We start from the raw sequence: 20031 nt of genomic DNA, 5'->3' as shown, positions 1-20031 counted from the left end.
TGGAAAGCCTGTGGAACAAAGTACAACATTTCCTCCAGGAAAAGCACTTGCCTGGCTGGTTGTGTTACAACGTAACCAGTTGCTTTCTTTCTAGAAACATCATTTTTATTTGAAAAATGATTGACAAACAATGGTTACTAAGACTTTATGAGACTTTTTATGTTTGGCAGATGTGATTAAAAAAAAAAATTAACCAAGTGAGCCTGCCACTTCAAGGAAAACAAATGACAGTATCTGTGGCGAATGATGAAGTCGGCTTCTGACTTTGATACGTTAGTGATATTAGTGAGTTTTTCTAAATATTAAATGAAATGTTTCAACATCTGGAAGATCTGCGGACCTCAGTTAAAGAATATTTTCCAGGAATTCCCTGGCGGTCCAGTGGTTAGGACTCCGTGCTTCCACTACAGGGGGCACGGGTTCGATCCCCGGTCGGGGAACTAAGATCCCACTGGCCGTGCGGTGCAGCCAAAAAAAAAAAAAAAAAAAAAGGAAGATTAAAAAAAAAGAATATTTTCCAAATAGCTAAGGCATGATGTTATAAAATCATGCATGGATTAGCCGTCCATTCAAAGTACAAGATAAACAGATTTAATGTAACTGAGTACAAGAAATTCATCCACATGGTTTCTGATTCAACATTGCAGCAAACCTTTATGAAACCATTGCTGTAGAAACTACCTCTGTAGAGTTTTGATTTTGTATCCAATACCCATGATCAACTGCAAAGGCTATTAAAATACCTCTCCTTTCTCAATTACTACATACTTGCACACAAACATTTAGAGAGACCTTTCTCTCACAAGTGTTTTATAGTTTTCAGTATAGAGGTCTAGAACACCTTTTAAGACATATTCCTACGTATTTTATGGTTTTGATGTTACTGTAAATGGACTTATTTCATTTTCCAACTGCTTGCCACTAGTATTTAACACAAGCACCTAAAAGGCTCTTCAGACCAAATGTTAAGAACCAGTGAACTACTGTGAGAGTTCAGCATGAACTGAATTTTGGTGAGTTGAGCAGAGCAAAATTTGAGCTTATTCTTGGTCTATGTGAAAATGATGTCCGCAATTTTTTAAAGTATTAGAACATTTGTTTTCTTCTTAAAGTCCTAATTAAAAAAACTCTTCCCCAATTTTATATGAAGTAGACAGAATAACAAACCTTCGTGTACCCAATGTTGGTATCAGCTCAGCCCAGATCTTGTTTGAGTTTTGTCCCATTCACGCTCCAGTCCTACATTATTCTGAAGCAAATTCCAGGCAAGATAGAATTCCAACATAACAATCTTCTTATGTATTTCTAAGCACTTTATGTCAGTGACTTTGAACCACAATGTATCACCCACCCACTGAAGTGTGGAGGCTGCCCAAGTATAGATTCTATGCAATATTCTTATCCCCAAGAAGCAGTCATATTCTCCCCAATTCCACGGCTAACCGAATGTTCTGATCTTAAGCGTATTTTAAGAGATTTAATGTTTTCCAGCAAATATAAGTTCACCATGAAGTCTTTGAGATACTTTCAAATATAGCCCACGCAGGGAATGAGGGAACGGCATTAGGTTTCCTGTCTTGAAACTCAGCCACTTGGGTGGCTTCATGATCAGTCCCTTAAAAAGTTTTCCGAGGTCACCTGCGTCCGGGCGTGATGACTGACCCTGCACGGGAGAAGGCGGAGGTGACACGGCAGATGTTCTGACTTCTGCTCTCAGCACAGAGTAATTTTTGTGACACTTCCAAAGGCTCGTGCTCCTTCATTTGGTCTAGTAGGTTTTTCCATAATGTACAAAAATAAACGTTTTAAATAATATACTAGGCATGCCAGAATGGCTATTCTGTTGCCATTATTAACTATAATTTATATACTTAAAAGGCTTACGTTTATTAATACTTGCTGGCCCAAAGAAGTTTAGGAAACTATGGTTGTGGTCTTTTATGAAAATAAGTATGCAGGGACAATACTGTTAGCTGACAGCACTTTATACCTCCCCCTACCCCCAAGAGAGATCCAGTGAGACAACGTGTTCATAAAATTAGAGCATGTGAACAAACCAAAAGCGGTGAAAAGGACTACATGGGAGGATGAGAAGAGTAAATGGACCCTTACAAGCAAAATGAAAGGCAGCAGTAGACGTCTACGCCTCCAGTTCCTCCCACGGACCACCCTCACGCAGGGAAGCAGACCCAGAGACACAGTGGGTGTGAGCGTTTGTTTATTCCATGTGTAAAGGACAATTTAAAAACAAAATGTTAGTAACACTCTGAGAACATTGGTTTTGTTCATCTGACACATCCTCTATCTTCACCAATTTTTATTACAAAAATCAGAAAAGTAAAAATTCATGACAATATCTGCACAGTGTAACCACTAGTTGCCTAAACAAAAGCTAATTTCTATAAAACCATAAACTTAATGCAGCTTTATTAAGAGAGATTCAAAATTCCCTCAGTTAAATGGATATACATAGTGGTATATATTTTAAAGCAGAAAACCCCAAAAAACAAAAACAAGGAAAAAAGAAAATATAAGTCAAAAGAGTCAGTTAAATATTTTGACCTGACAGTCCCTACAAAGAGTAACTTCCACTACATATAAGGGAAACCATTATCTGTGCTAAAAATCCTAGAGTCCAAGTAGGAAATGTGGCATAAAAACACATCAAATCAGAAGTCAGTCCCAGGCTGCAGGTGCTTTCAGTGAAATCCAGGGCAGTGAGCTACACCATTAAAGAAGGGACCACTCATGTCCCCAAACCAATACGTGTGTCTACAAGTAAGACCTTCACCACATGGCACGTAGCAAAGTTTCAATGAAAAGACTTTGAAAAAGATAAACGTTCTTTTCTTCATACAAATCACTGCAAGAAATCTTTGTAAGGCTGTACCTTGCATAGGGAAAGAGTTGTCTTCTGTCAAAAATTCTACTGGAAAGAGTAAAAGCAAGCTCTTCAAAATGATGCCCGTGTGCAAAGGGGTAAATTACCAGACACCTCATTTACTGTCTGCAATTTATCCTGATCAGATACAATTTAATTTGACGAAAGGAAAAATGGCAATCTATGGTGATGGTATTCAAAAGAAAATATTGAGATTGGCAGCAGAAAAATTAAATTTCAAAAGTGCATCCTGAAAGAGGCCCACTATCCCACGGAGAGACACCTGTGCACTAAATAAGCCTACTTGTACTCATGCTAGGACTCAGCGAGAACCTGCCAAATGAGAGTGCACTTTTTCAGAAAGCTGAAGTATAAAAAAATAGTACAAGTCGTGGCATTCCTTCAGGGTGATGCTACACTAGTATTCGGAGTTGGTTAGCAGGAGGCCTGATGTGTCCAGGAGGCGGCCTCGGCCCTAAGAGCCGTGGAACAGGTGCATGGTGCCCAGGACGGCGCTGTCGTACCCCTCCTCCACCTTCACGGAGTTGGAGTGCTCTATCACGCTGTTCAGCTCAGGGATGCTTTCGGCAGTGTCCCCAAACCCGTGGTAGTGTCCGTAGTGCAGGTTCTCCCCGATGTCTTCCGCCCAGGAAGGCCTGCTGGCTACGCAGCTACTCGGACTCCCGTTCAGGTGCAGAGAGCCGCACATCTCGGGGTTAACGCTCGTGCCCTTTTCTGGCTCCTCAGTCCCATTAACACAGGGAGAACCCTGGCTGCTCGGAAACGGCGGTCCTGGAACTAGTCCACCGCCAACTCCATTAGGTCCTGTTAAGCACTGGCCACTCCTGCTCTCCATCCCACTGAGCTGTGTCGTGGAGGGGAAGTCCAAATGTCCATTGATGAGACATCCATTTGTCAGTGTATTCGATACGGAGCTACTGTTTTTCGTATCTGCATTAAGAAATACACCTGTCACCAAAATTCAGAACCAGAGGGGAGGAGACAGTATAAAATGCTTCATTCCTGCTACTGTTTTAAAGGATTTATTTAGTTTCCTTTCTTTAAACAAACCAGTTCCTCTTGCAAGGCAAGGCAAAAAACGGTGCATAAGTGATTTAAAAGTAAAACACAACAGAAGCATTTGCCTGGTAAGATAGGAAACATTTATAAATTTCATTAGTGTTGGGGAACCAAATGAAAGAACTTCAGCTGACAAACATACTGTATGAAAAATACCAACAGCACTGAACTGTTCTCAGTTTAAGACTACTTTGGAGAGCAGTTTTAAAAATCATCACCTGTGAAACAGTCCATCAGAACTGAACGCGTTCCCACAAAGGGTTCAAATAAACCAAAAACGTCTCCAGCTTTTAAGAAATTAAAAAAAAAGGAAAGCAGTGGATGAAGCATGTGAATTAAGGAGGTTCCCGGGACAAAGTCTGACAGCGCCACGGGAGGCTGCGCACAGCGCTTCCTCCGAGCCCGGGACGCGCACGCGGGCAGAGGAACGGGGAGCGTTCTCCTCAGCGACGCTCGCGTGACACAGCGCTTCTGCCGAGCGCCACAGGGCAGCGCCGGCAGACTGCAGGAAGGACCGTGAACCCTAATGATTCCATGCATACAGTCCTGGGCCAAGAGCGCAGTTCTGAAGAGCTTCTTCTGAGTTCAGCAATTACAGTGACTACGATCTCCAAGCTGCCGCTTTCAAAAACCATAATCTGCACATATAGACATCTGTTAAGAGGGAGATGTCTTATGGGAAAAAAATGTCAATCACAAAACGTTTGGACACATGGGAATAGGCAATTACAAGGTATTTTCTGTATAGTGAAACTCAAGGATTAATATTCACCAGGTTCACAGGAATTCACAGAACAGTGCAGAGAATGATCTAAAATTATGACGTGCTTAATGATGTTAAAATTTACCCCAACATTCTGCACTATTCAAGTAAAGTGTGACATTAAATACAGAAGCACTGACTCTGTAACCTCCAGAATGAGGACACATAGGTGTGTGTCCCATGACCCTAACACCCCGCACACTATGACCCCCGACTGGCACCCAGACATAGGTTTCTGTGTGTCCTGAAAATCTTTCTGATGACAAAAAAAATCACATCTTGTTCAATGAACAAAAACATCTTCGAAACATTCTATTAATTATCAATTTTCTGGCAGTTTAAGTGACACAGTTTAACAGCCGCTGTAAATTCTTCAGCGGATTATGGATTATTTCTTTTCAAATTGAACGACAGATTTTCTATTTAGTTAAACTTAAGGCTGGAGAAGAAGTGTTTCAAGAACTAAACATGAGGTAAAATTAAAAATAAAACAAGTTATTCCCAGGGAAATATTTATTTTTTCCCCAAAATCAACAGCTTTTCCTGGGTAATAAAACTCACGAGTAGGATGTTGACCTTGACAGTTATTAAGACAACTATACTACTACTAACAAAGATAGAAGTTATATTTTTAGGTGACTGGGCCTCAGAAATCCGAGTTAACTAGACTGACTTTTTTTGTTTAATGTTCACTGCATGTGTATCATTTTTCTCTGGTGCCCAGCTAAAGTAAATTAGCTCCATTATGCATTCTCAAAATCAAGGCTAGTTGTAACCCCATGTCATTATGGAACATCTAGTAAAACTGAGCATGAAAGCAGCAAACCTCCCAGAGACTGGCTAAGATCTAATGCTGCTTGGCCAGCCCCGCACCTGCCGACGGTCTGCAGGACCGCCCAGGGCCGCCCGTACACTCTGTTCCAACGTACCTTCCAGGACTCGCCTCCTCCACCCCATCCCCTCACCCACCTACTGCAAGTAATCTCTAGCAATTTCATACCTTTTGTTTATTCAGTCAGAGAGTGTTATCAACGAAGTGATGAAAAACATGGGGAATGCTTACTTGGCACCTATTATATGGGATGAGTTGAGTTTAAACAATGGCCTTTTCAACGTTAGGTTCAAGAGCGGCATTAAATTTAACCTGAAAACCGAGGGAATTAATGTTCGAAGATTAAAGAGTGATTACTTCTGCCTTTTTAAAAGCATGTAGCAATGCCATTTTTTAAAAAGCTGGCTTTGAGTTCTGTTATTTATCTTTAGCCAAGATCTTTAAATGTATTATCCAATCAGAATTTCCCTTGGAAAATCTACCCATTTAAGTATTTGGCAAAATGGTGACTCCATCCGTAACAATTCTGTAGCTTCTAGAAAGATGTACACATTTTCTTTTCATCTTAGTGAACAAAAATGAATTTTTCATGTACCTCTGGGAAACAAAATATATAATCTTTTATCCCCAGTAAAGAATTTAGCATACAGATATAATAATAAAACTTTTAAAAAACCAGTATCTATTTCCAAATATATTAACATTTTAAGAGAACGGCTAAAATGTTTTCATGGCCACCTAGATAAAAGAGTGGTAGAAAAAAGCATTAGCTAAATGGCTAAATCTTTACTCTAAATAGTAAAAGAAACAAAGCCCTTACCTTTTAAAAACCAAAAATGACTATCAACTGTTTTAATATACTAAAAATTTTAGTGAAAAAATGTGTTTTGTGAGACACCGTGCTCAGCATCTTAGTAGATTCAGAGTGCGTGCCACACAAACCAAAGCAACCGGGAATGCTGAGTTAGAGATTTCACAGGGGCCTGACTGGTTACAAGTCAAAACCACAACATCTACTAGTTCTCAGTGTTCACAGCCAGACATTCCTTTTGCTGCTTATCGCTTCGAAATTACTAGCAATAGATGTTCGTTTGCTATAGTCACCCCAAGGTCCTATGTCAGAAAACGAAAAATGTGAGACCTCATTAAAATTAAACAAGGCACACTAAGCAAAAGCCTCAAATCAAAATAGGAAGATTGCACTTATATATTTCATATCCGTAAAATGCACCAAAACACTTCTCCTTAGAGCTACAAACTTGTCCAAGATATGCAAATTATAGCATAACATTCTTTAAAACACTGGACAAAGTGCAAAAACTGCTTGAGCGAACGCATGTTAGAAATAACACGCATACTGGTTCTTGCAACGGCAGGGGGTCTGCATTGCTGAAACAGTATAGATTTCTATTTCTTTCGGTCCAACGGAACCACCCTCCTGCAGTTTGGTGTCTTCGACCATTGGACCGCTGCTGCGGCTAACAGGAAACTGTCCACTCCCACCTGTTACAAACTCTCTATCGACGTGCATGCTGTCAGCATCGTCTTCCGCCTCGCCATTCAGGAGCGGCATGGGGTCATCCGAGCTTTGAGCTGCACAGAAAACAAAGGCAATTTTAGGTTCCCTACACCTAAGCAGAGGACTTTTAAACACAGATGCTTCTCATTCCTTGTTGTCAGAGCACCGGACGCTCCAAAACTGTCAGATAACTTTACAATCTACGGATTATTAATGGACTTGGCACACTACCGAGAAACTTACTTTCCCCAACAGAAAACAATTCCTCAAATGTGCAGTGTCGATGAAAAGTCATGGCATTTCAGATACCTACTTGAGATTTACTTGTCGGCATAAATTTTCATTTAGGGCTGTTATTTGGACAATGTATAGCAGTTATACAACTCAGAAACATTTCTAAATAGTTTTAAAGATTCAGGACACTCTATGTTATGCCCCCAAATGTTCCTTCAGTTGTTTTTCATAAAGAAATGACAATTCTTGAACAACATAAAAACCATTAAAACGGTCCTCAAATTTAAAAAAAAGTTAACTTATTTCATTAACAGAAAATAAAGTAAAAGCCAAGATCAAGACAGGTTTGTCCAGTACCACCCGAGAGCAGCTCTGGCCCTCTGCACCAAGATGCAACACAACTGGAAACGCCCACTAAAAGTCTGGGTTCCAAGACATTTGGGAAGGACGCTACGCACGCACCTTTCTTATGAGACTCCCACTCCCGCATCTTGGAGAACAGCTCATGTGCACACTTGGCCACTCCTCCAGGGGTCACATGCTCTGTGCAGCAATACCTCCTGCAACCCCCGGGCAGCCTACTTCTCGGGAGCAGCCACTCGCACGCAGCGTATGGCTCTCCAGTCTTAAGGAGCACGCATGTTTACAAAATTGAATCCAAAGAAAATCACTTTCGTGCCTCGCCTTTATTCATTTACCATGGCATGAATGCATCCCATCAACTAAATTCAAAAGGATCTTTCAAGTTGAATAATAACCCACTGTATGGCTGGATTACAGTTCACCCACCACCCAGCTCCCCACTGCGGCGTGGGTGGCTCCTTTTCTTTCCTATCATGAATATACCATAACTAACATCCCTACAAATGCACCTTTGCATACACTTCTGGTTCTTTCCCAAGATAAACTAGAATGATTTCTGGGTCAGAGGGTATATACAACAAATAAGTAACAACTTTCAGTGTAATTTCTTTCAAATAAACATTTAAAAACAGAGAAACCTGAACTGTGCAGCTTCAATTACTTCTAATTTTAGACACACACGAGTCATTTTCAGTATAGGAATGAGCATATCAGTTCCAGAGTATTCTCCAAACTGTTGAAACAGTTTTAAATGAAAAAAAGTCTTAATAAAAGAGAAACACAAATTCTCAACGATCAGTATATGCAAGAAACAGAAACAGAGCCGTGTGATTTGTGCAGTTGAGAAAAGATCTGCACAGGTATGAAGCCAAAAGCACCCTACAAATAGAGGTGATTTAAAGCCAGAGGCAACAAACTGAGGACTTCAGTCTTTTGTGAAGCTTTTCTTAATCCTCCACAGGCCCCAAATCAGTGATTGATAGGCTAGGCTCCATCTTCGCTTTGAAACAAGGTACTTTCAAAAAGTCAGTGGTAAACAGGACATCTTAGAAAATGGGGGGTTGGGGGACTGGGAGGGGGACGTTCCAGGTCCCAGTTGACAAAAGCCTCACAGCCTTCAGGAGTTCTCGGCCAGTCACCACAGAGATGAGGGGCCTGCAGTAGCAAGGTCCACGTTTGATGAGCCAGATCAGGCAGTTTACTGAGAACCAGTGCAGGTTATCGGGGCAAAGCCGCAAACATCCTCGTACAAAAGGTCAGACTTCACTGGGGATACAGTGCAGACAGCTTTATACAGCCATACTCTCAATGCCTGGTTTTGTTCTGGAATTCAGGGCCAGTGTTCCTTGGGGAAAGTGACATCTAGGTTACAGCGGCAATTTCAGATCTCTGAAAAGCAGATTTTAAAAAGAAAGCTAAAAAAAAAAAAAAAAAAAAAAAAAAAGAAAGCTGACAGGTGAGACACGAGGACCCCCCTCCTCCCCCAAAAGTGCAACAAGGAAACAGCTTCATGAAGGCAGGGAATGTGTCTCTTCACTCCCCAAGCCCAGTGCCTGGCAGTGTTCCATCGATGAATGATGCCCAGGCTCTAGCCAGAAAAGGCACACACACAGAAAGCAAGCAAAACTATTAAGGGTAACGAGAGGAGTTATCTCAGGTCAGACTAGCTATAAAATGCAAAAGGACAGGAGGGCAGACCTGCCACTAGGGGGCCAGACGAGCTGGTGGCAAAGGGAGGGGATGTTGAAAATAAAAGCGGGCACAGAGGAGCGGGCACAATAGCACCTTAAAGCAGAGACTGATCCCTTAACCAGAGGCCCATGCAGTGCACTAGGGATGCCATCCTTTTACACGTGTCTTTTGTTCATGCAGGTCGTTGCTCACCAACAGAGCGGGACAAAAATGAAACAGACCAAAGCTTTCAGATTCTAGTAAAGAAAACTCTTGAACGTGGGAGGCACATGCTAATACAGACAGCCTAGAATTTAATTACTCTCTCTGTAGATACGCTGTCTTTGCAAGGCGTTTTTCCCATACAGGCTCCATCTGCCAGGATATGCAGCCACCCGGCTGCTAACCTAGCTGCCTAGAACCCTGGGTGATGTATTTTATACCGACGCCTTCATGTCTTCATTTCTAGCACCTGGAAACAGGAAGGGCTCAAACAGATCAATGGGAGCACTGAGGTTGTAATCATTTACCTTTTAAAACTGCACTATAAGCCGTGAAATTAAAATTGGCCTTTCAGAATTTTGAAGGACACTGCATCTGGACTCGACTCCTTTCTCCACAACCACGGAGCACGCCACCTGCGGCATTTTCTCCCAACACACCTATCGCCATTGCCAAAGGAACTACCGAAATATTCCACACCGCGTCTGAGAAAAGTGGCTTGTAGACATTTCAGAAAAAAACATTTTCTTCCAAAAGTATCCATTTTGATTCTATTTGTTTTAGAAAAGAAGCACTTTCCCTTCCCATCTTCCTATTCCAGTTAAAAGGAAAAATTACTGAACATTTGTAAAAAGCGTCCTTATCTTTTACTTTGACTGCCAAAGCAGGTATTTGTTGACTAGACATGACTCCAATACATGTGAGATGGTGCGTATTTATGACAGAAAATTACCTAGGATCGGCTCAAAATAAACCCTCCCAGTTTTCTACCCCCAGAGGTGGAGTCATGACCAGGTGTGACCACTGCCTAAGAAGCCCCTCATCCTTGACCTTGCGGCCAGTAAAGATGCTCCATTCGGGAAGGTGCCCAGGACAACACAGAAATCCGCATCTGAATTTTCATCTAAGACTTGAGAGTTGAAAAAAACTCCTAAAGCCAGGTATCAGTGAGATTCTAAAACTACATTAACTATTTCTGATCAAGGAGTTTTAAAACATCGGAAAAGCCTTCCTTAACTTTTAAAGACAAGGAGGGGTCTGCAGCATTACAGAAACTGTGCCATCAAGGAAGCTTATTTTCGTGCTGGCTAGGTCAACTTAGGAAGATGTGCCTTTACTGTGCCAAGTGGCACCCTCCTCATCCCAAGATGCAGAACATGCACACAACAGGATTTTGATCGCCAGGCACATTTACAACACACATCTAGGGCTTATGAGAAACACCTCATCAGACTTATTTTTTTTCATCAGACGTATTTTAAGGCAAGGAAATCTCTTACTGGGCAAAAACCAGTCTACACAGTCCTGTGCTTTAAGATGTGAACACTTAGGTTAACAGGGCGCCACTCCCTAGACACAACCCACACAGCTGACACCATGCGACGTGCGAACACTGTCAAGCACTTTCACTCAGCAGGTCAAGTGCAGCCTGGGGCCAGGGGACCAACTAGTGGTTCACCGTCCTCTGCGCCTCTTGAGGGGGCCAGCGTGGGAAATCCTAGGTGCTGACCCACAACCAAGGTTACCTCACACCCCTCTGGCCTTCCCACTGAACTGGGAGCTCTGACCATTGGGGAACCCTGTTCCCCATGAAAGGAACCAGGAAGGAAATGTTTCCTTAGTGGTTTCCCTGCATTACTAATTACAACTGTTCTCTTCTACTATACAGTACATTTTACCCAGATAACTACCTTTGCAAAGAAAGGTCCTGTTAAAATCACAACAGCACATAAAGCCAGTAGGAAGGCGGTTCTATCACACGGTGACCTTTCGTGGGACTCCTGCCAGGGCCTCAACTGCAGCAGACTGGGGGTGGGGAAATTCAAGACGGCAGGTTAGTGAAGATACCAAGGACACGGAGAAGCAGTGACAGTTGTGGAAACACTAACGAGGGATCTGGGGTTCTGTTAAAAGAACACGGAAGGGAAGGTGCATGTGACGCAGACCACCCGGAACAAAGCGTGCCAGGACCTGGCCCTGGCTGATTCCCGCTGCAGCTGCCACAATGTGCAGAGGACGAAGTGCATGAGGTTTGCTGAGCTCAAGACTAAAACAGAAAATCACTTGGTTCTTAAATGTCATTCATTCAGATTGTATTTATAAAATGCTATGTCTTTGGGGACTGAGATAAAACAATCATTTGTTATTGCAACGCAATTAGGAATGTTCTCTGGTCAAATTTTTAAAAGCAAATACGGCCATTTACTGCAAGTTTGAGACCACTAAAGATACACCAGAAGTTATTAAAGTCTTTTGTGTATGTCACATACATGGAACTACATTACCAATTTGATTTCTATCATCTGAAGTTTTAAGTCATTAGCTAACCTTTATCAGTTAACAAGCTCATTAAGCCACACCCATCCTCCTTTCTCCTTGTCTTTTTAAGCCTGGTCAAAACGAACAATTCAGAGCAGAAAGTGGAAGGAGATTCTCTATGTTAAATTCATCCTGGGGATCATGTGCTGAGCAACTTCCTACTGCTGACTTTAAGCTAAGTCATGATGCATTTTTCCTAAACGGTGTTTTATATTAAATACCTAACACATGACATATGAGATGCTAAGCTCAGTAATACATCTATTTGACTAAAACAAAACCGTGAAGTCAACTTAACACGCGAGGTCTGGTACCACCACAGCCTCCTACTGATGGCAACTGTTAACCCAAAATAAAACTGTAGGTTCCTGGGTCAGTTTGTAACTCACACTGCCTCTCCCCAGTGAACACTCTGGAGCTGCACCCCAACAATTATGGATTAAAAACAAGATGAAAAGTTTCTCTCATGGATGGGAGTGGCATTCTTCTCTATTCTGGATCATTGATAATTTGGACAAGTTTTCCAGGAATACATTTGTGAATAATTGCAGTCACTCCTGAAGATTAACTAGAATGCTAACAGACCTAACACAAATTTTACTGAGCAGCTGCAGCTGAAGTCCCGAGGTCCACCTGTCATTCCATCCTGAGCAAATGGTTGGTAAACGGGGAGGAAAAGAAAACCCAACCAACCCAAACCTAGTTATATATACTGATACTTCCTTGCACCATCCTAAATGAACAAAATCCATACCGGGGAAAATATTACCCCAAAGTACTTTTCATTTATATCAACCACCCACATAGCTTTGGATTTTATTTCACCTTCGAGAGGTCGTGGCCACAACTATCACATCTGTGTTCTGACCAGAGTGCATTCTGATACTGGTGTGAATGACCACATGAAAGGCATTTAAAGTATCAGTGTCTGTAGTACAACTTGCTTCCAAGGATAGTCTGTATTTGAGCAGAACAAATTATCACTGCATTACGTTCTCTTACATCAATTAGGTTTCCACGGGAAAAATTACTCCGATTACCTTAAAATATCTGAAAACAGTTTATTAAGAGAGAGATCCTACTCGCTATGGAGAAGAGTAGGTAACTTTCACATTTGTGATTCCAAACTTAAAAAAAAAAAGAGTCAATTTTACAGAACACATACATCTTTAAGAGTAGGCTTGGCCAGAAAAATTTCTGGAAGTTAATTGCTTTTGTGAATATATATTCCACATTAAAAACATCAATATGTGTAGTTATTAAATTCTAGTAAGACAGAATAGACTAAGTTTATTGATAAGGTCCACGCTATGCATTTATGTAGCCAAGATATTATTCCAGGCGTCTATTTTTAAAACAGCAAACTTAAATTGCCCCCCCAAAAGATTTACCATTTCTCTAAATACTTTTACATGTGAGGTTATTCAAAGATGTATTTTATATGCATATGTTACACAAGGGGGTAAACACATATTTTTTTACTCTGGCCTGAGAACTAAAAACTTATCTACAAAATGAGTGATTCAGAATAAGCAAAACCTCAAGCTCCTACGTTTATACAGCAAATCAGAACAAGACGTCAGGAATTAAATGAAAATGAACTAAAGCAACATACAAAAAAATAAATAAACCCCCCCCCACACAAAAACACCCCAGTCACAGAATGTGAATAACTATACAGCTATTGAAGCCAACTATTATTTCACTTAGAAAATTCAGGCAGTTGGGAAGAAAAACCTCGTTTTAGTCATTGGAGAACTACTGCCCCAATACCCCATTCACAGTGAGTACGTTATGGTAAAAAGAAAAGAGAGAAAGCTTCTCCCAGAGAAAAGAAAAAGGAGTGCAGGGGCAAGGGTGGGACGAAGGCCCGTCTGTTCTGCGTGCGCATTCCCACACATGCACAATCCGGAGTGACACGTGGGCTGAACCTCGGGGGCCAGCAGCCAAGCGAGGGCCCGGAAACAGGAGCTGAGAAGTCAGGTGCACGAGCTGAGGGTGAGGAGCCCCCCTCTCTCCACGGGCACTGGAGCAGCACTCAGGCTTAGGTGTGCGTGATCATCACCTGCAGACTCAAACGCCAGGCTCCAACCCCATTTTCTTCTCAACTGGCATCCTCGACCTGAGCACTAGGAAGGGGCACTTCGGGGAAGCTGCACTGTGAGTTTAATGTGCAAAACACCACCCTCTAACCCAGTCAGCCAAGACGAATCCCTGTCTAGAGGAGGAAAATAACATCTCCCAAATACCTGCGTGATTATTCAAACCCAATTTGTGCACCCCCGGGGTCTAGGAAACAAGTTCTTAAGTTTTAGGAATCCTTGGAAAGGCTTGAAAGAGATACTTCAATAAGAATATACTGGCCAATTCAACAGAACTTAAAACCTGATGAGACAAGTTTAAAACTCTTTAGGTACATTTGAGTCTTCTTAGAATGTTAAGTGACATCCTTTTTAAAAAACTAAACAGAATTTAAGATTTATCCTATACACTAACATGACATGGACACCTGTCCAATTCTTGCATGAGGTCGTAGAGCGAAGCTAACAATACCATCCCAAATTAACCAGGCATTAAACAAAACAACGAATATTTTTTGAAGTTTAGACATACCTTCAGGTTGTGCATATGATTTTTATACCTTTCTAAAAACTATTAGGCCCGTAACTTACAAAAGCTATGAATTTGAGAAACGATTACTTTTAAGTTCATACATTCATTTCTATAGAAAAGTCACATAATCACAAGTTTTTATACTGACCAACATTTTAAAAGTTGTGAAGGAGATGATACAATTTTATTGACTCTGTAGGAGAAATGTTTTTGTTTGGATAGACTCCAGTTACACACAAGAGGCACAGCACTGGAAAGAGGATAAAGCTGACACATTAAAGTCAACTGAAACTAGCCACTCAGGTTTTTCTCAGACTATACTTGTATAGTTGTTTTTTTTTTTAAAGCCAAAGGGCACAAATTTGTATTTATCTTCGGCAAATCTTATCTGAGCGCATAATTTCACCATGATTACTTTTCACCGTCATCTCTAAACTTCCTTTTCCATGTAAGTATGCTAAATATTCCTGCCAAGCTAGTAATTCTTAATTTTTTTCCCCCTAAATGAAAGGGAGATTTTTTTTCCTCAACAGTAAAGAGTGACTAGCTGACTCTGCTTATTTACAAACCCCGAAACTATCTAAAGATAAAAAGGTAGAAGAACACTTAAATCTAAAATAACTTACCTTAGAGACTTAAGTCCTCAATGTCAAAGTGGCACACCGGGCCTTGCTGTGACAAACACACACCACACTGTGTCCAATGCAAACATCTACCTTCCCAGATGTGAAATTATATTTTACTATCACACCAACAATTGTTGTAAGCCCAGGAAAATTCACAGGAAAAAAAAAATGAGGCACAGGGGCAGATTTTTTTTTTAATAGTTGTATTTCAAACAGGTACAACAAACGAGAAAAATCTAATTCATGGCAGGTAAACCTGGGTGTGCAGAAAGTTATATACACACATTTACACTTCAGCTGTCAACACTGCCCTCTCATATCCTCCCCTTTCGTTAAATGGCCAATCTTCAAAGTGGCAACACAGGAAAAACTCCTCCATCACTGCACCAGAGTCCTCCGGGCACAGTACCCCTTACGTGAAGGAGTCATCTCGAAGGCGCTTTCAGCCATAAAAAAGAAAACACGTTAAAGAAAGGAAACACATTTGCTCTTTCCCACCCACAAAGTGGTCTCACCTGTGGTTCTAGCTTTCTTTACTCCAAAGGGTTCCGAATCTTCCAAGCATCTCTTGCGATTTGTTCCCACACTAATGTGATTAGGAAATACATTCGGATGGCCCCCATTTAAGGGGCCACTGTTATAGAAAGGATTCAGATGACAATTCTGGAGGTTCAAGAGAAACTGGGTACACTCTTGGAAACCCTGGGTTTGAGCAATGTCTGCTGCCGTCAGGCCACTGGCATTTCTCAGGCTGTACGACACAAAAACACTGAATTACATCCCATTACCATTTTCATCTGGTCTCTGCTCCTGCTGAACTGACTAACTATCTGAAGGTGATATGAAAGAGCATACAGATTTACAGCAAGTCTGAATTAAAGAAGGAGTTACTCATCCTAGCTCTGTAACTAACTTCTCTCTTATGCACATTTGATTACTAAGCAAGATTTGGGAGACAGTAATTTAAAAATCAATATACTAAACTTTAAAAAAAAAGCATCTTCCTATTTAACTTCTCAAAATCATTTTTTATGTTAGTCTGAAGAATGTAAATTTATGCTAACTTCAGACTTAACCTGAAACTGAATTCTATATTATCTGCACTTAATTTTAATAATCCATTCCTTTAGCTTGAGTAAAATCATAACAAACAAACATGTACTGAATTGTCCATGGCATTTATAACAACTGGCTTCCTAAAAACAAAGCCAACTGGCTTAACGACAAGCCAGAATTTGTGCTAACATGTGACACTATAAGTGGAAGTTTAGAAGGATGTCCTGAGACTAATTTATCATCAGACTGGAGATCTGAAAAGCTGAGTTTTTTGTGTTTTGTTTTTTTGGCCTTAGGAAAACTTGCAGAAGTTCAGAGCATTTGAGTGGGTGTTTCCTTCTAACACTGTCCTAGGAACTCATCCCCCTAGGCTGAGTCCTACCATCAAAAAGAATCAACATCATCCTACGTGGTTAATTACTTTAACAAGGTCCGATGTCCTCTGCATTAGCTAAGAGTCAGACTAAATCAGAAGTGGTGGCAGAATATAAATGAAAGCTCTAAATAAGATGAATACGAAAGAACCAGTTGAAATTGTAAATCTTAATTAGGAAACAAAACTGAGGGAACAAAAGCAACTCCACGTTGAAGTTCCCCTGGAAGACAAGAAAATACACTGCTCTGTGAAATAAATCTGTAAATAAGCAAGACAGGTTGTTAGCTGCAGGCCGATCCACTGAAACTGGAGAAGCACCGAAGGGCCGAGGCAGCACCACGCCTCCCAGCGGGCTCTGCCACAGAGTGCAGTTGTGACCAAACACAGGCCTCGTCTTGTTCCCGAAAGAACAGGGCACAACCCTGGATGCTTTTTCCCTAGACTAACGTTAATGGAAAAAAAAGCCATTTCAGAGAGAAAACTACAGAATCAGGGACAAATAAGGATTTTCCATTTTAAAGATAACAATAAGCCCTGTATTCCTATTTCCAGCCATCATACTCAGAAGGTTCCAAACTCAGAAATGAAAACTCTATATACTTTTGGACAATCACTATATGTCTCCACTTTTAAAAGCATGAGATAAAGAAATGTATCATACATTTTGAATTAAGGCAAAAGCCCAAACTCAATCTGATCAAATATAAAAGAGACAAGACTTGAAAATCCCCAAAACCAACAATATTTTCTTAAAAATGTAAGGCAGATGTGTGCAGGGCTACCCCTGGGAACTAAAACTGACATTTTTATTTGATTTCATGGCTATGATTTCTGATAAACATTATTCTAAAATTTCATAATATTTTGATATATGAATTAAATAGAGAGGAAATATCAAAGTTTGGGTAGAGTGAATTACATTAGTTATGTGTATAGAAAATGATCACATACTTGATTTTTAATATCAACATGTTATAGAAATTTAACATTCAAGCAAGTGTAAAACGGGATAATTTTTTTAAATGGTGTATTTCATTTTCAGAAGATATGAGTGAATGGTCCAAAAAGGTCTGCTCTATCAAGAATGTGAACAGAATAAGTAGCCGCATTAAAATTAAAAAAAAAATTTAACTCTACATAATTTGAAAAGACAAGGACCCAGAACATAAGCAAAGTTTAGAAAATGATCATTTCTATAGATAAATATGAACTTGCTCTCCAAAAATTAAAGAATACAGAAATGAGAAGCTGCTGCTTAAAATCAGGACAAATAACGCTGACAGTAAAGATTACTCCTCAGTGGATGATAAAATAAAGAACAGCACACAGATTTTTAAAATGGCATTTACCACCCTAAACGCCAATTCACTGAAGAAAGCTGAGATGCTCAGGGAGCATGTCAACTTTTCTAAGTCATGGAAAACAAGAACATCCAAACTACACTCAATTCCTTTACTCTTAATTCAGAAACTGAACAGTAGACTGAATCTGAGTTAGAATAGCAAGTTCACTGTTCTTCCAAGGAAATATAGCCTTAAAGAAAAAGAGTAAGTGCACGCCAGTATCCGGAGACTGTACATGTCCGAGTGGGAGCGCCTTGCCTGCACCTGAGAGAACACAGGCAGCGTCTCCTGCCCTGTCTCCCACTACCACGAGTGGTCCCAACACTTGCACATCACTCGGCTTAGACGAAGCCAATCAGATTTCCAGGTGGTATGAGGTATTATCTTCAAAACTCGAAAGAACAGTCACTAGAGTCAACTCATGCTATGTACTCCTCATGTGTGGACCAAGCAAGTAAGAACAATCACAAGCCGAACTGAACTTCAACTGGTTCCTCATATAACTCTGAGGGATCCAAAGAGTGATCCAAAGGGGAGTTCAAAACATTCCAGCAAATGTATGGACAGATATCAGAATCTGGGACATAAGGTAACTGGAAAAATTAATTGGGAGATTATAATTTTGGCACTATCCCTACAGTAGTAGTATTAGAAACAGGGACATACAGTACCCCTTCTCCACTTCTGGTGAAACTACAGAAGTTTTCAAGTATATTATTTCTCAGTTACTAAGGACTGAATGTAACATTCAGTTTAATAGTGTTTATGTTCCTCTAAAGCAAAAAGATCCGTTAATATCTGACTCTGGTACAGGACAGCAGAACCTCCCATTTCCCTCTCCCACCTCCAAACGTTTTCCTTCCCATCTCCTTTCCTACGTACCCACACTCATCCCTCCTTTCTTCACCTGCAGTGTAACATGCTAATTCTGCCCTGCTCATATTTAAAAACTTGCAAGTGGCTCTGCAATCGTATGGTGCACAGAAACTGGGTGGAAAGGAATGACTGGGGTCACCAATCCAGGGCAGGCACTTTTTCTGCAAAGGGCTGGACAGCAAGGACTTCAAGCTCTACAGGCCACAGTCTCCATTATCTCGTTGTAGCCTGAAAGCAGCCTTAGATGATGTGTGAACACAGCACTGGCTATGTTCTAATAAACCTTTAGTTACAGGCACTGAAATTTGAATTTCATATATTTTTACATGTCATGAAATATTATCCTTTTGATTTTTTCAACCCTTTAAAAACATAAAAATCATTCTTAGTTTATGGGCCATACAAAACCAAACAATGGGCTGGACCAATTGAGTAACATTTAACCAACAGATGATACTGGTAACTAGTCCTCTACTCATTTTAAAAAAATTTTATTTTATAGAAGTATGTTGATTTACAATGTTAATTTCTGCTGTACAGCAAAGTGATTCAGTTACACATACATACATATATATATATATACACACACACACACACACACACACATTCTTTTTTATATTCTTTTCCATTATGTTTCATCACAGGATGCTGAATATAGTTCCCTGTGCTCTACAGTAGGACCTTGTCGTTTATCCATTCTATACATAACAGTTTCAACTGCTAACCCCAAACTCCCAATCCTTCCCTCCCGTTCCCCCTCGCCCTTGGCAACCACAAGTCTGATCTCTATGTCTGTGGGTCTGTTCCTGTTTCGTAAAAGTTCATGTGTCATATTTTAGACGCCACATATAAGTGATATCACATGGTATTTGTCTTTCTCTTTCTGACTAGTCCTCTACTCTAAATAACAGATGCCTATGGGTTCCTGAAAACTGTCTCTCTGGTAATTTTATGCACTATTCAATTCAAACAAAAAAATAACTTTTTAAAAGTTGCCGAATCTGTTAAATCACTAAATGTTAACTATCAAGAGAATATCTAAAGGTAAACTTTAGAAGAATGTAAAATAAAAGACCTTGAGAGAGCATGCATGCAGAAGAAATAATCATTCCTACTCCATCTGAGTGCTTTCTGTTAAAAGTTCTAAGTGTCTTACGACTGAATTAGGCGACATGCTTAATATGAATGAGGCGGAAACTGTCTTTACAGGTCTGAATTCCTCGTCGCCTCTTAATACTTAATAAGTAGAAAGGGTTT

At 40.5% G+C, this 20031-nt stretch overlaps 1 protein-coding gene across 4 annotated transcripts in view; it reads right to left on the bottom strand.

Annotated features, from left to right (window-relative positions):
• Positions 1 to 2207: 2207 nt before the first annotated feature.
• ANKRD10 (ankyrin repeat domain 10) overlaps positions 2208 to 20031 on the bottom strand; it is a 33010-nt gene continuing 15186 nt past the window's right edge. For all 4 annotated transcript variants that reach the window (XM_061170828.1, XM_061170829.1, XM_061170831.1 and 1 more), the window contains exons 4-6: positions 15639 to 15874; positions 7060 to 7149; positions 2208 to 3832 (exon numbers count right to left, since the gene is read on the bottom strand). In XM_061170828.1, coding sequence (XP_061026811.1) covers positions 3357 to 3832; positions 7060 to 7149; positions 15639 to 15874 — 802 coding nt within the window. In that variant the 3' untranslated portion in view covers positions 2208 to 3356. The remainder of the gene's footprint in view (positions 3833 to 7059; positions 7150 to 15638; positions 15875 to 20031) is intronic.

The sequence above is a fragment of the Eubalaena glacialis genome, chromosome 16 (genome assembly GCF_028564815.1).
Source record: "Eubalaena glacialis isolate mEubGla1 chromosome 16, mEubGla1.1.hap2.+ XY, whole genome shotgun sequence".
In the NCBI taxonomy this organism is placed as follows: Eukaryota; Metazoa; Chordata; class Mammalia; order Artiodactyla; family Balaenidae; genus Eubalaena; species Eubalaena glacialis.
This window is presented reverse-complemented; position numbering and strand designations above follow the sequence as displayed.